This window comes from Pristis pectinata, chromosome 4 (assembly GCF_009764475.1).
Source record: "Pristis pectinata isolate sPriPec2 chromosome 4, sPriPec2.1.pri, whole genome shotgun sequence".
In the NCBI taxonomy this organism is placed as follows: domain Eukaryota; kingdom Metazoa; phylum Chordata; class Chondrichthyes; order Rhinopristiformes; family Pristidae; genus Pristis; species Pristis pectinata.
Window position 1 is genome coordinate 64,985,247 of NC_067408.1, and position 15,122 is coordinate 65,000,368.

The window sequence follows — 15,122 nt, forward strand, 5'->3', positions numbered from 1 at the left end:
TTATCACTACCCTACCCTGACACTCAACACTTCCTTAAACACTTCTTCCCCTTAAATCATAAATTTCGGATCAACAATCATTTGCATATAATGTTCAACAGTCCTCTGGCTACTGATAAATGTTTTGTAGTGTTTAGGGCAAGCAAAAATGCATGAACTTTTAAAAAATGGCAGAAGCTACTGTTCTGGAATATTATGGAGCTAAAACGTATAAAGTAATACCAGTAGTTAATTATCTTTAAATTAGTGATATGCGATACAGTGGCACAAAAATTTTAGAAAGTGGATTCCAGCATGCCCACTTTTCAGCTTAAGAATGGTATATAGAAAGGTGGAGAAATAAATTTCCAAGTAGGCCAAAATAATCTAAAATTTGCATCTGAAAATAGTAATGCAAAATCAAAGTTATTAGATTAACCACTGATGTAATTAAGTGTAATTTTACCAAATGTTATATTAAGTTATTTGTTCCTGTTTATCTTGAGCATCCTTTTAAGAAAATGTTTAGTAGAAATACTGAAAAGTAGAAGCTGTCTCAGTCATGAAATACTGACCTCAGCACTTGGCCCTGTGCTAGGCCCAAGCCTTTCAAACACACTGGGTCTACGAGACGTGCTCTCAGAAATGGTCTTTGAATTTTCAACTGTAACCTTCCGTCTCACTTTTGACATTCTGATTCATTGGAAGCTAAAAATAAAAAGACAACCATATGAAAGTGTAAAGGACAAAATTTAGGTTCTTCATTTGCACTTTTAGGTATAACTGCGATAAACTGAAAACTGAAGCACCAGATATAGCTCTGAATCAAGTAGATTATATAACCAAAGATTGTTTCCTTGGGAACACAAATTTGCAAATCGAAACACAAGGATAATAAAAATAGGCTTCTCCTTAGCTTTAAAATTGTTCTGGGGTTTGGTTGATTACACTTGTTGAGATTGTCTGGCAATATACTGAATCTCTAAGTTTATTCTGCAGTCTTTACAGCCATGATTTTCAAAAGCCCACAAAAACAAGATGAATGTGGAAAAGTTCAACCAATCTTAGATTGCCCATTTAGGAGAGCCAAGAGCCATTATAATAACCAGCTACTTATTCTGTACAATAATTATTCTTTGTGAAGAACTTGGTGAGATCAGTGCCATATTTCCCAATCTTACAAGCTCTCATCAGCCATTGTGGGTGAGATTTCTTGTCAAGTTTATATGAAAATGTAAATAGATATATTTTAGGAATAATTTGGCAAGGCTCCAGTACCAGGGCTGAACTTTATTGGCGACAAATGCAGAATAGAGACATGCCACCATTGTATCTGTGCTGGCAGTAAATTCATGTGAGGTTGTCCATCTTGCCTGTGTAAAAGATGCCCAAGAGTCAACAATACAATACAGTTAACATCTCTAGCAATGAGGCCTTAGTTACTCTTAGTCAGCTACGTTGGGCAGGCTACATTGTTTGCTTGCCAGATACTAGATTCCTGAAACAAATAATCTATTCCGTGTTCTGTCATAGGAAGAAACTTCCTTGAAATGCAACATTCCAATGTCTCCTGGAAACCTCTGACAGCTCAAAGTGAAGAAGAAGCAGTTGGGATGGTATTGACAACCTCAAGGCCACGCTTCAGGAGTGCACAAATGACGGAAGAAATGCATCACCTCACAAACAAACTAACCACCCAGCCTATCAGCCACCTCCTGCTCCATTTGTGGAAGAGACTGTGGCTCCTGTATTGGCCTCACCCACAAAACTGGAGTGGAAGCAAGTCATCTTCAATCTCAAGGGACTGCCTAAGAAAAATAATTAAACCAAAGGTGTAAACCAAAAAAACTGGCTCACAGATATGCATATAACACCGCCTGTAAAGGAAATTCAATAAAGGTTGTGCTTGTTCTGTTGGAGTGCAGGATAATATGTAACTCCACCTCACATTTTTTCTATTAATTCTTTCATACTCTTACTTAACAAAAATCTGTTATGATTTGTCTTGAAAATTTTTATGATCACAGATCATGTCTGATTTATGTTGGCCTCAGCTCCATTTCTGTGCCAAACCTCTAACATTCAGACACTTAATCTCCAACTTAAATTTATCTGTAATATGGCCTCTACCAACTTTTGAAGGCAGAGAATTCCAGAGATTCACTACCATCTTAGAGAAGAAATTTCTGTGCACCTCAATTTTAAATGATCGGCTCCTTAGTTTATAGATATGTCCCCTTGGTCATGACTAGTGAGAACATCTCAGCATCTACTCTGTGAAGCCCCTTAGGATCTTATATGCTTGAATAAAGTCACCCCTCCTTCTTTTAAACTCTAAGGAATGCAGACCAAAACTGACTCCAGGGTTAGTGTCTGTCTTCATATATGTATTTTATCATTCTAGCTTTGTGGATTCAGTACTCTGTACAAATTAAGTTCTATTCCATTAACAGTGAGATTAGCAAGTTGACTGTTAACATTTTGTGGGACAAATATACTTCAAGATTTTTAATATGGTTCAATCTGAGCAGGGCTTACGTGGTGTGGAGAATTGAGGAGGTGGGGGGTGGGGGGGAAGAAAATCAAGTATCACTGCAAAGCCTCTGGTTCAGCAAGTTGTGGATTCACATCCCATTCAAGAGACAAAGGCACAAAAATCTAGACTGATAATCCAATTCAGTATTGAAGGAGCACTGAAATGTGGAAATGCTATTTTTCAGATGAAACATTAAACCAAGGGCATATTTGGTCTCTCAAGAAAATGTAAAAGATCTCATGGTTCTATTTCAAACAGGAACAGGGTGCTGGGCAATATTTATCCTCCACCCAACATTGCCATAACAGATTATCTGATGATTAGTTTGCTGTTTTTACAAGACTGGACAAACTAGGTCCCATGTTTTCTGCAATAGTGATGACGTGCAAGAAACAACAGTTGGCCTCATGCCCCTCAAGCGTGTTCTGCCATTCAACTAGATCATTCATGATCTTTCATTTCAACTAATTTCCCACCAGATCCAATCAATTGATCTCAGCTTTAAATATAACTAAGTATGAATTCCTAAGATTCCCAAACCTCTCAGGCGAAGAAATTTCTAGTGCTAGACTCGCCAGGCAAAGGGAACAATTTTTCAGCATCTGCCTTGCCTCGGCCCTTTGGAACTCTATAGGTTTCAATTAATTCAATACTATTCTTCAGAACTCCAGTGATTATGGGTTAATTCTTCTCACTTTCATCACAAATCAATCCTGTCATCGAACCAATCAATTGACTAAGTCTTTGTAAAGTGCCTACAAGGACAGATTTTGTCATTCTTAAGACGTAGATGCTGCAGGAAAGGTCAAAGTTGATTGCTCATCTCTAATTGCCTCATGAACCGATCAACCATTGTAAGTTAAGACAACCACACTGGTGCACTGGTCACACTGAGGCCAGATCAGAAAAGGCAGAGAGATCGTTCAAAAGTGAATTGGAGGGAGTTTCCAATAATACCATTACCAAAACTAGATTCTCACTCCAAAGTTGTTCATGGTGAGGTTGTAAAAGACATTGGTGAGGCCAAATTTGGGGTATTGTGTGCAGTTCTGGTCACCTAACTATAGGAAGGATATCAGTAAGATTGAAAGAGTGCAGAGGAGATTTACTAGAATGTTGCCAGGTCTTCAGGAGTGGAGTTACAGGGAAAGACTGAACAGGTTAGGACTTTATTCCTTGGAGCGTAGAAGAATGAGGGGAGATTTGATAGAGGTTTACAAAATTATGAGGGGTATAGACAGAGTTAATACGAGTAGGTTCTTTCCACCTAGACTAGGAGAGATAAGCACTAGAGGACATGGCTTTAGGGTGAAAGGGGAAAGGTTTAGGGGGAACATTAGAGGGAACTTCTTCACTCAAAGAGTGGTGGGAGTGTGGAATGGGCTGCCTTCTGATGTAGTAAATGCGGGCTCACTCTCAAGAATAAATTGGATAGATACATGAATGGGAGAGGTCAGGGGGGTTATGGACTGGGTGCAGGTAAATGGAACTAGCGGACTAGAAGGGCCTATTGGCCTGTTTTTCTGTGCTGTAGTGTTCTATGGTTCTATTTACTTTAATTCAAATTCCCACCTACAACAGCAGTGGTAGGATCTGAATTCATGACACTGGATCATAGTCCAGGTTTCCAATAACAAATCTAGTAATTTGAACACAACGCTATATACCACAAAGTATATCCTTCCTGATAATAATAAACGCTGAACGATTGTAGCAAGACTACATTATTATTTTATTCATGCCATTTGCATGCTTAATGGCTTGTGTACTTTCTGTAGGTCAGGAGTGAGGCCAATCAAATTTCTCTGAAGACACAAGGGACTGCAGATGCTTGAATCTGGAGCAAAAGACAAACTGCTGAAGGAACTCAGCAGGTCAGGAGGCATCTCTGGAGGTAAAAGGATGGTCAACTTTTCAGGTCAAGACCCTGCATCAGTCCAAGTTTGCTTCAAATTTTTCTGAATGTCAGGCTTCTTCCCATTTAAAAAAGTTTATCTACTCCTCTTCCCAAATGAGGTAACCTTCCACTTGTCACCTTCTTGCCTATCTATATCACTTTGCACACCTGATGGTTTACTTTCCTATCTACCACTGTTATCAACAAATTTGGTTGCATTACAATCAATACCTGCTAATTCTAAGGTCATTAATGTAGACTGTAAATAACTGATGCCACAGCAATAATCACTGAGGCACTCCACTAGTTAACAACCTCACAACTGGAACATGACTATTTATTCCTACTCTGTCTCCTAGTCAATCCTCTGTCTGTGCTAATGTATTACCCATATCCCACAAGATCTTAGCTTGTATCACCTCAAGAAGCAGGTCCTGAAAATTGAAATACTATATCTTCTGGTTCCCCTTTAACAATGCTCCTAGTCATTTCCTCAAAAGACTCTGTGGCCAAACATGACTTCCCTTGCACAAAATCATAATGCCTCTGTCTAATCATGTTACTCTATTCCAAATGCTCTGCTATCACTTTCTTGATAATAGACTCCACACACTCCAAACAACTAATGTCAGACTAAGCAGTCCCTTGTATTCTTACATAGTCCTGTATCATTTGCTGCTTTGCAACTGTGGAGACTATTCTGGGATCAAGGGAACTTTAGATCCCAGATCATTATAGCCAGCTCTTCTAGAATTTAGTATACAAGTCAGTAAGAACAGAGAATGTGTAAGTTTTTATAGAAGGGTTATAGAGGGGAAGATCAGCACTTTGGATCCTCAATATATCTGGAATGCTCCTTTGTGAAACCAGATACAAAATATTAATGTCTCAGGCATTTCTTTATTCCCAATCACAATTCCTGTCTCAGCGTTTAAGGGGACCTAGGTTAACCTTCATTATTCATGTCCCTATTATATACATTGCTCTTACAATATATTAATATTTTTGGCTGCTTTACACGTTATATTTTAATTTTATGGTCATTATTTTAAGTTACCTCAATCTTCAGGCTTTCATTTTGCAACATTATAAACCTCTTTTAATCCAATACTGTCCTTAATCATGGAATGAAACATAATTTCCAATGGAACTTTTATTTTTTCCCCTAATGGAATGTAACTTTGTTCAGAACTTTCATTTTTCTTAAATTTGTGCCACTGGTTATCTCTATTATACTATTCAGTCTAATTGTCCCATCCATCCTAGCCATTTCATCCTTCAGACCTATGTAATTGGTGCGTTCTTTGTCACAAGGCCTATGTGAGTTTTTAAATGGTGCACTAAACCATAATTATGATTAGCAAACTCTCTGCTCCTTAAAAAAGTAAACATTTATATATGTGGATTGTATTTCCCTCATTAATATTTCATGCTTTAATGGATTTTTTAAAAAATCAATGTTTATGACTCTTGCTATTTCTTAGCTCCACCCATAAGGATTCCACTACTTCTGACCCTATGTCCCTTCTCTCTATTCATTTTATATCATTACTAACCATCAGAGCCACACCACCCCCTCTGCCTACCTGCCTATCTTCCTTATACACTGTGTACCCCTGGACATTTAGTTCCCACTCACAGCCTTCCTTAAGCCATGACTTGGTGATTGCCACAATGTCGTATTTTTTAAATTTGCAGCTGCGCCACTAGGTCATCCACCTTATTTCTAATGCTACGTGCATTTAAATATAGTACATTTAGACCAGTATCTGCTGCAGATTTCACTGTATTTCTATTGCTCAGCAAATTATACTGTCTTTTCACCTGCCTGTCCTTCCTTCCATCTTCACTGCACACTGTCTTTGACTTGCTCCTATATACCTCTTCCTCTATCCTAACATCCTGGTTTCCTTCCCCCCGCCAAATTAGTTTAAACCCTCCCCTACAGCTATATTAAACATTCCCGCCAGGATATTGGATCCCTTGGAGTTCAGGTGTAATCCATCCTTTGTGAATAGGTCATACCTCTCCCAAAATGATCCAAGAATTTGAAGCCCTGCCCCCTGCACCAGTCACTCAGCCATGCATTCATCTGCCAGATCTTTCTATTCTTACTTCCATTAGCACGTGGCACAGGTAGTAATCCTGAGATTACTACCCTGGAGGTCCTGTTTCTCAACCTTCTTCCTAGCTCCTTGTAATCTTCCTTCAGGACCTCCTCTCTTTTTCTACCTATGTCCTTGGTACCTACATGTACCAAGACTTCTAGCTGATCACCCTCTCCCCTCAGAATATTCTGGACCTGGTCCGAGACATCCCATACCCTAGCACCAGGGAGGCAACACACCACCTGGGTATTGTTGTCAGGTTCGCAGAATCTCTTATCTGTTCCCCTCACTATAGAATCCCCAATGACCACTGCACTTCTCCTTGCCCGCTGGACCATGGCACCAGGTACAGTGCCAAACTCCTGTTTGCCATGGTCTTCTTCTGTCAGGTCATCCTCTCCAACAGAATCTAAAATGAGATACCAATTTTTGAGGGGGACCACCACAGAGGTACTCTCAACAAATTCCTTATAGCTTCTGTCTATCTCCTCCTCACTCTCCCTAATCAGCCGAAGGTCATCGAACTGCAGCTCCAGGTCCCTAACACGATCCCTGAGGAGCTGCATCTCAATGCACTTTGCACAGATGTAGTCCTCAGGGAGGCTGGTAGTCTCCCAGGGTCCCCATATCTGGCACTCCAAACATAACACCAATCCCAGGGTAAAAGGACAATAATAGCAGTGATATATAGGCCCCCTAACATCAACCAGCATGTGGACTATAAGTTACAGCTAGAAATAGAAAAAGCGTGTCAGAGAGACAACGTCAAGATAATTATGGGGGGATTTTAACACGAAGGTGGATTGGGAAAGCCAGGAGGGAAGTGGATCTCAAGACAGCAGGTTTGTGGAGTGTCTATGGGATGGCTTTTTAGAGCAACTTGTTGATGAGCCCACCAGGGGATCGGCTGTTTTGGATTGGGTCCTGTGTAACGAACCAGAGGTGATTAGGAAACTAAAGGTAAAGGAACCATTAGGAACTAGCATTCACAATATGATTGAGTTCAGTTTCAAATCTGAAAAGGAGAAGCTGATATCAGATGTGTCAATATTTCAGTGGAACAAAGGAAATTACAGTGGCACGAGAGAGGAACTGGCCCAAATTGATTGGAAAAGTAAGCTAGCTGGAGGGACGGCAAAGCAGAAATGTATGGAATTTCTACAAGAAATAAGGAAAATGCAGGATAGATATATTCCAAGAAAAAAGGTTATGAGTGGAAAAATGGCACAAATGTGGATAACGAGAGAGGTGAAGGCTAAAATAAAAGCAAAAGAGCAGGCATACAAGGAAGCAAAAATTAGTGGGAAAACAGAAGACTGGGAAACTTTTAAAAACTTACAGAAAGAAACTAAGAAGGTCATTAGGAAAGAAAAGATGAATTATGAAATGAAGTTGGCAGATAACATTCAAAAAGATACCAAGATTTTTTTTTAATATATGAAGAGTAAAAGAGAGACACGGGTTGATATAGGACCAATTGAAAATGGTGCGGGAGAGATTATAATGGATAACAAAGAGATGGCAGAGGAACTAAATGAGTATTTTGCATCAGTCTTCACTGTGGAGGATATCAGCTATATACCGGATAGTCAGGGGTCTTAGGGGATAGAAGTGAATTCAGTTAAGATTACTAGAGAGAAGGTGCTCGGGAAGCTAAATGGACTAAAGACAGATAAGTCTCCCGGACCGGATGAGGTGCACCCCCAGGTTCTGAAGGAGGTGGCTTCAGAGATTGCGGAGGCATTGGTGATAATTTTCCAGGAATCAAAAGACTCCGGCATGGTTCCAGAGGACTGGAAGGTCGCAAATGTAGTTCCGCTGTATAAGAAGGGTGGGAGGCAGCATAAAGGAGATTACAGACCTATTAGTCCGATATCGGTGGTGGGAAAGTTATTGGAATCAATCCTCAAGGATGAGGTTATGGAATACCTAGAGGTGCAAGGCAAGATAGGCCCAAGCCAGCATGGTTTCGTGAAGGGAAGATCCTGCCTGACCAACCTATTGGAGTTTTTTGAGGAAATCTCAGGTAGGGTGGATAAGGGAGAGGCTGTGGATGTTGTGTATTTAGACTTTCAAAAGGCCTTCGACAAGGTGCCGCACAAGAGGCTGATTAATAAGATGAGAGCTCATGGAATTACAGGTAAGATATTGGAATGGGTGGAGCATTGGCTGGTAGGCAGAAAGCAAAGGGTGGGAATAAAGGGATCCTGTTCTGGTTGGCTACCGGTTACTAGTGGTGTTCCGCAGGGGTCGGTGTTGGGGCCACTTCTTTTTAATTTGTACATTAATGATTTGGATTATGGAGTAAATGGTTTTGTGGCTAAGTTTGCAGACGACACCAAGATAGGTGGAGGAGTAGGCAGTATTGAAGAAATAAGAAGGTTGCAGAAAGACTTGGATAGTTTAGGAGTATGGGCAAAGAAATGGCAGATGAAATTCAATGTTGAGAAATGTGCCATTGTACACTTTGGAAAAAGAAATAAACGGGCAGATTATTATCTAGATGGGGAGAAAATTCAAAGTACATAAGTACAAAGGGACTTGGGGGTACTCATGCAGGATACTCTAAAGGTTAACCACCAGGTCAGATCGGCGGTAAGGAAAGCGAAATGCTATGTTAGCATTCATTTCGAGAGGTATAGTGTATAAAAGTAAGGAAGTGTTGATGAAGCTCTATGGGCACTGGTGAGGCCTCATTTGGAGTACTGTGCGCAGTTTTGTGCCCCTTATCTTAGGAAGGATGTACTGATATTGGAGAGGGTTCAGAAAAGATTTACCAGGTACCTAATTAGTCAAGATTTCCTGGAATGAAAGGACTTACTTATGATGAGCGTTTGTCGGCTCTTGGACTGTATTCATTGGAGTACAAAAGAATGAGAGGGGACCTCATAGAAACATTTAGAATGCTGAAAGGACTGGACAGAGTAGATGTGGTTAAGCTATTTCCCCTGGTGGGTGAGTCCAGGACTAGAAGGAACAACCTTAGAATTAGAGGGTACCGGTTTAAAACAGAAATGAGGAGAAATTTCTTTAGCCAGAGGGTAGTGAAATTATGGAATTCTTTGCCACGTACAGCTGTGGAGGCCCAATCATTGGGGGTGTTTAAGGAGGAGATTGATAGGTATCTAATTAGTCGAGATATCAAGGGATATGAGGATAAGGCCGGAAATTGGGGCTAGATAGGAATAGTATTAGTTTAGCTCATGGAGCAGACTTGATGGGCCGAATGTTATGTTCACAAACTAAATAACCTACATCAGTACAAATGCCTATTTTGGAAAGTAAAACAAAATGGCCTCAATATAGTGCATTTTGAGCAAAAGACAAAGGCAAAGCTCGAATAATGAAATTTGTCAGTAGTGGCAATAATCATAAAGCCAGATTTAAGAGCCTCATACGTGAAGTATCCTACCACTTCATTAATGTGAACTGGTTCAGTTTTCCCAAAGGCAGAATTTAACTCAGCTATTCAGGCTGGAAGGACCCAGGGTCAGTTTTTGATCTGTACTGATCTAATTGACCTTGACATTCTTGAGGCAGAAAGGTATGGTGCTCAGTTCAAATGTTGACTTGATAAGTATCCAGTGACCTCTGCAGGAAAGTGAACACCATGTCACTGAGTGCAGAATTAGATTTTCCTGTAATCAGCTTCCTACCACTAGTCACCATCCAAACTTCTACCTGAAAAATAGTTATTTCAGCAACCACAACACTGGAAACAGGAAGTGAAGAAAATTAGAAAATAAAATTCAGAGTCAAGGGGGAAAAAAAAAAATCGGGGTTGAAGTTCAATTTCCTGATAATTTATCGCTTACAACGTTATAAAATCTCTTGCACTTGGAGAATGACAGCATCACAAGGTATTTTTTGAAGCTCGTTACAAAAATAGTAGTATTCTACTTCTTTCTTTCCCAATTTAACTGGATGCTCTCATACACTACTGAAAGAGGTCAGAGATATGAATGTGCATACATCTCAATCAGTATTTAATAAATAAACAAAATATTTGTCATTCTCACTGAGCATGCTACATTTCTACTGATGGATGGAAAACACATTACTAAACTTTGAGAAACCAAGGACTGCAGATGCTGGAATCTAGATGAAAAACACAATGATGCTAGAGGAACTCAGCACGCCTGGCCTGCTGAGTTCCTCCAGCATCATTGTGTTTTTCATCTACATTACTTAGCTTTGTTTTGTGCTGCTATTACCGTGGACTTCTTTGTTCATTCATCCTACACACAAATTTTATCAACTGCCATCAGAGCTAAGGGTTGGAGGTAGAACATACCGCAACCTACTTGAATTTGGAAGCTCTCAGTGAAAATTTACCACCCTTTCTTCCCAGTGAATTGCTGTCATTTGATTGTTGCCCACAGAATCAAAAATTCTGTGATGCTCTAAACTTGGATCATGCATGATTAATTTGAACTTAACCAACTTATGGTACTTTCAAGTATTATGTCAATATTGACGACAGGTTGCGAAAATCGATTACTTTGCATGCTACTTTCTTTACCCAGTATTCACTATGTGCTGAATGAAAACTGTTTTGGCTACTTTGATGGTTTCAGCAGATACCATTAGAGAATAAAAACAGATTTATTTCAGTAAATACTTTCAAGGAGTACTCACAACACAAACCACCCCCACTCCACCAGCCCTCCACTTTGGTACAGTTTGTGTGTGGACTTTGGATGGCATTATTCAAATTTACAACCGCCAAGAGGTCAAAATTTTGCTCCTTTATCAAACTGAAAGGCAAGTTCTCCAACTCAAAAAGTAAAAGAGTACACAACACCCACAATGTTGTCAAGATTACCTTCATCAAAACTATGAATTATGTCATATTCCTTAATGGCATACAAGGCTGGAACATGGTAGATCCCTTCTGGCCTCTCAGAAAAATAGTTCTAAAATATTAATTAATCCAAGAGAGTTGCAAACCTGAAGTTAAGTTGGCTATTCCTTCCATCAAAGAACAAAAGAATAATTAACAGAAAAATATAAAAGCAAGAAAGAGAATCCATCTGTAATTATCTTCACCTTCTGGTCCCCTAGTATTCTTTCCCAGCACCAAACTTTAGTGATGATTCTGAAAGTATAGAAATCCAATATTTATCAAAGTACTAAAGGAAAAGATTCTACTTGATTCAGATAAATGAAACCTAGCCAACGAATATATGGGGGTTTAAATATCTCACTAATCTGGAAACTATCTGTGGAATCATCACAGGTTTCCACTAATATTAGTTAAAAATAAATCATTAACATTTCAATATAATAAGGAAATTATCTGAATGATTTTGGCTCTCTTGTATATTCTGATTAAGTTATGTTTATCATATTGTGTGAAATTTCTAAATTGCTCTTTAAGCTCCAACACCTCTTGTTCATAATGTACATTCAAAATCAAAGCCTTAGGTTCAAGCTGACAATTAATGCAGATTGTAGCATTTGTTAGTAGTTTGGCAAAGTGTTCCAGATATGGAGCAATTATAGTAATGGCAGGACAGCACTGAAGACAACTGGAAATTACTGCAACTGGAGCATAAGTGTTAACTTCCTAATTGATGTGGCAACACAGTGAACATAACACTTTTCCAACAATCTGCAAATAGTAACAACTGCCTTTTGAGTTGCATGTATAATCCATAAACTTCTACTTAGTGCATTGCCTAGATCCAACTTCTAAATTTTACATTATATCTATGGACCAAAGCTCAAATCATATCTACTGAGAACTTGAAGAAACATGAAACCAGTAAAACAAACTTAAGCAGTGTTTCAAGTAGATCAACCCATCACCTAGACAGACTCTCATCCATTTAATCTGTGTAAACAAAAAAGTTGTTAGCCTGAAACAATCAAGCAACTGGTCAAAGTGGTTGTAAATATAAAAAAACACAAACCTTTGCAATACAACAGAACAAGGGAGATAATTTTATGTGGATATTGTGCGTGAAATAAACTCATTCACACCCCCATTCAAAATACAAACATTTGATATCAGCATATTAAAACGAGCTGAACCTTCCACTGACTGGCAAGCCACCCAAATTCACCATTCACTTGTCCATAATCTTCCTCATTCATGCAGATGGCTGTAGATCAGTTGCCCACTGGAAAGCTGGCTCTCAGTTGGCTGGTGAAGCCAAATGCAGAGATATCTGGTGTTGCATTGTGCTCACCTGTCAGTTGACAACCAGCTTCTCAGTGGGGGGCCTTGCTCTTAGAATGGTCTTAACAGCTGGTAAGACCCCATCCCAGACTAATATTCAAAGCTGTTATTGAGTTTAAATGTGACTATCTTTGACATTAACAAACATTCAACAACTCAAGAACTATAAAATATAAAATAATTAATTTCTTCAAATAATTTTGAAAAAATTGAACTAAAAAACTCTAGAACAATTAAGTCTATTTAAATTAACTCAATAAAACCAAATAAGAAGGAAATTAATTTGTACTTCCAGCCATTTCTTCCCATTGAAACCTATGGGCTTGTTAGACTTCCTGGGAAATATGAGGAAGTTTGCACTGCACAGTTCAGGTATCCTAGGATTGTTGAACAGCAGAGCAGAAGGCAGGATTTCAGCTTAAATTCAGAGTTCCATTCTTACAACCAGTTAAGTATGCAAATGATATATTCACACCCATTATTCTTTTGTTTTTTTCATCATGCAAAAGGCAGATTATCATGAAGATGCTTTCAGAGCCAAGGAGCAACAAAACATTTCATTTCAGTCTGGTGACTTGTAATATTTTACAATATAAGTATTAAAATCTTTCAAAATAATTTTAGTCTATTTTGCCTCAAACAGCTGCTGAGGGAAATTTCTTCACAACCTATTCCCACATCTCCCATTTCATTTAATTTCAGCAATTCAAACAAATCACAACTTCATAATGGCCCACGTAGTCCACCAGATGTGATAAGAAAATTTTGGAAAATTATAATTAACAAGAATTGTGCAAAAGTACTAGAGTAAAGAAGATACTACATCTGTCAACAAGATGATAAATTACAGGTTAATTAAAGCATTGGTGCACAACTTTTTTCATGTAGAGTGGCAAGTTGCCAATTCAAATTAATTTTGTGGGCCATTCAAATTAAATGTGTTTTACTATTAAAAATGTCAATCCTGCAATGGAAGCTCTGGATATGAAATTATTTGTCTGTTTACAGTAAATTTCATAGTGTAAAGATACCATCCAGAAAGTGAATGACAAATTTAAAACTAGAATACAGCTTCAAATTAAGCCACATCTACAAGGCAACGGTATACATTTAAATTATTAAAGAAACATTAAGTTCTTCACACAAAGCTTTTAAGATAAAGTGACAAGACAAAAGCTTGAGAATCAATCAACAGCTGAGATGCTTCAATAGGTTAGCATGAATGGGTCTTGAATTGCCTCCACGTTTGAATTTCTCTTGTAACAACTACACACAATCCATAGACAATACCTCCAATTATTCAACATTTTTTAATCCTGCTTTTCTTACAAGTTTTCTCCCTTATAATAGGATGAAACCTTTCTTGAGGTGCAGCTCTACAACACTTGTTGTCCTTTGATGCCTTATCCTGTTTGTAGTATCTACTTGTGAACTTAAGACTGTCTGTAGGCTATTCAAACACAAAGGATCTAGCCTGTTCTTGTACCCACATCACGTGCATACACATGTACTTCAACTAGAAATTGCCTAAAAAGCATATAAGCTAACCTATTTTCCCTTTTAATCCAGGATATCAAAAGTAAATTGTTTTGTTTTTATCACCACCCTAAGTAAAATGAGGTAGAACCTGGCCTATTCACTTTTAATGAGACACAAGAGACTCTTGTCCAGATGAAGTGTCTCAACCCAAAATGTCGACTGTCCATTTCCCTCAACAGATGCTGCCTGACCTGCTGATTCCTCCAGCAGTTTGCTTTTTCTATTCACTTTTATCTTCAGATAATCCACTGGGGAGCATTCTTTATGTGCCTTCTCTTTTTAAAGAACTCAGGAGCAAATCTGGAATGATTTATTGTGAAGATCATTCTCAAATAGCTATGTGGAATAAAATTCTTAAAAACAAGCACAATGGCAACAATTTTCTTTTACAATGAGCTTGAATTATATTTGAAACAATAAGAAAACCATAATAAATCTAACATTCTCATATCACAGGCATGATCGACGAAATGATTTTGTTTTGCACTGTAGAATACATTTCTGAGAATAATAATGGCAACTTTCTATTTTGAAATTGCAAAACTATATAAACCTAAAAAAAAGCACATTGGATATATGGGGATACTATGCCACGTTTCTTTCTCCATTCTAAACAGCATTGGTTTGCCTTTTGCCAATTATTTTCAAGATAAAAGAATCACTGAAGCTAGTATTGCCCACCCTGAATTGAGCTGTGGTGATACTGCCTCTTTAAACTGGTGAAAGCTGTCTGCGGCAGGATCTCTTTTGGTGCTGTCAGTGATGGTATTACCACTATTACCATATTGGTAGAGGTTGTGGAATTGAATGGTGCTACCAAAGTAGCCTTGGTGAGTAATTACAATGCATTTTGTAGACGGTGCATACTACACCCATGAT

General features: G+C 38.5%; 1 protein-coding gene across 7 annotated transcripts in view; it reads right to left on the reverse strand.

The window, feature by feature from the left end:
- Positions 1-15,122, reverse strand: part of zc3h13 (zinc finger CCCH-type containing 13) — a 93,479-nt gene that overhangs the window by 76,762 nt on the left and 1,595 nt on the right. For 5 of the 7 annotated variants that reach the window (XM_052014731.1, XM_052014730.1, XM_052014727.1 and 2 more), the window contains exon 2: positions 555-687. The exons of 1 other annotated variant lie outside the window; for it this stretch is intronic. In XM_052014731.1, the coding sequence (XP_051870691.1) occupies positions 555-671 (117 nt within the window). In that variant the 5' untranslated portion in view covers positions 672-687. Of the gene's footprint in view, positions 1-554; positions 688-15,122 lie in introns of those variants that run through there. One more of the 7 variants, XM_052014728.1, reaches the window with a different exon arrangement.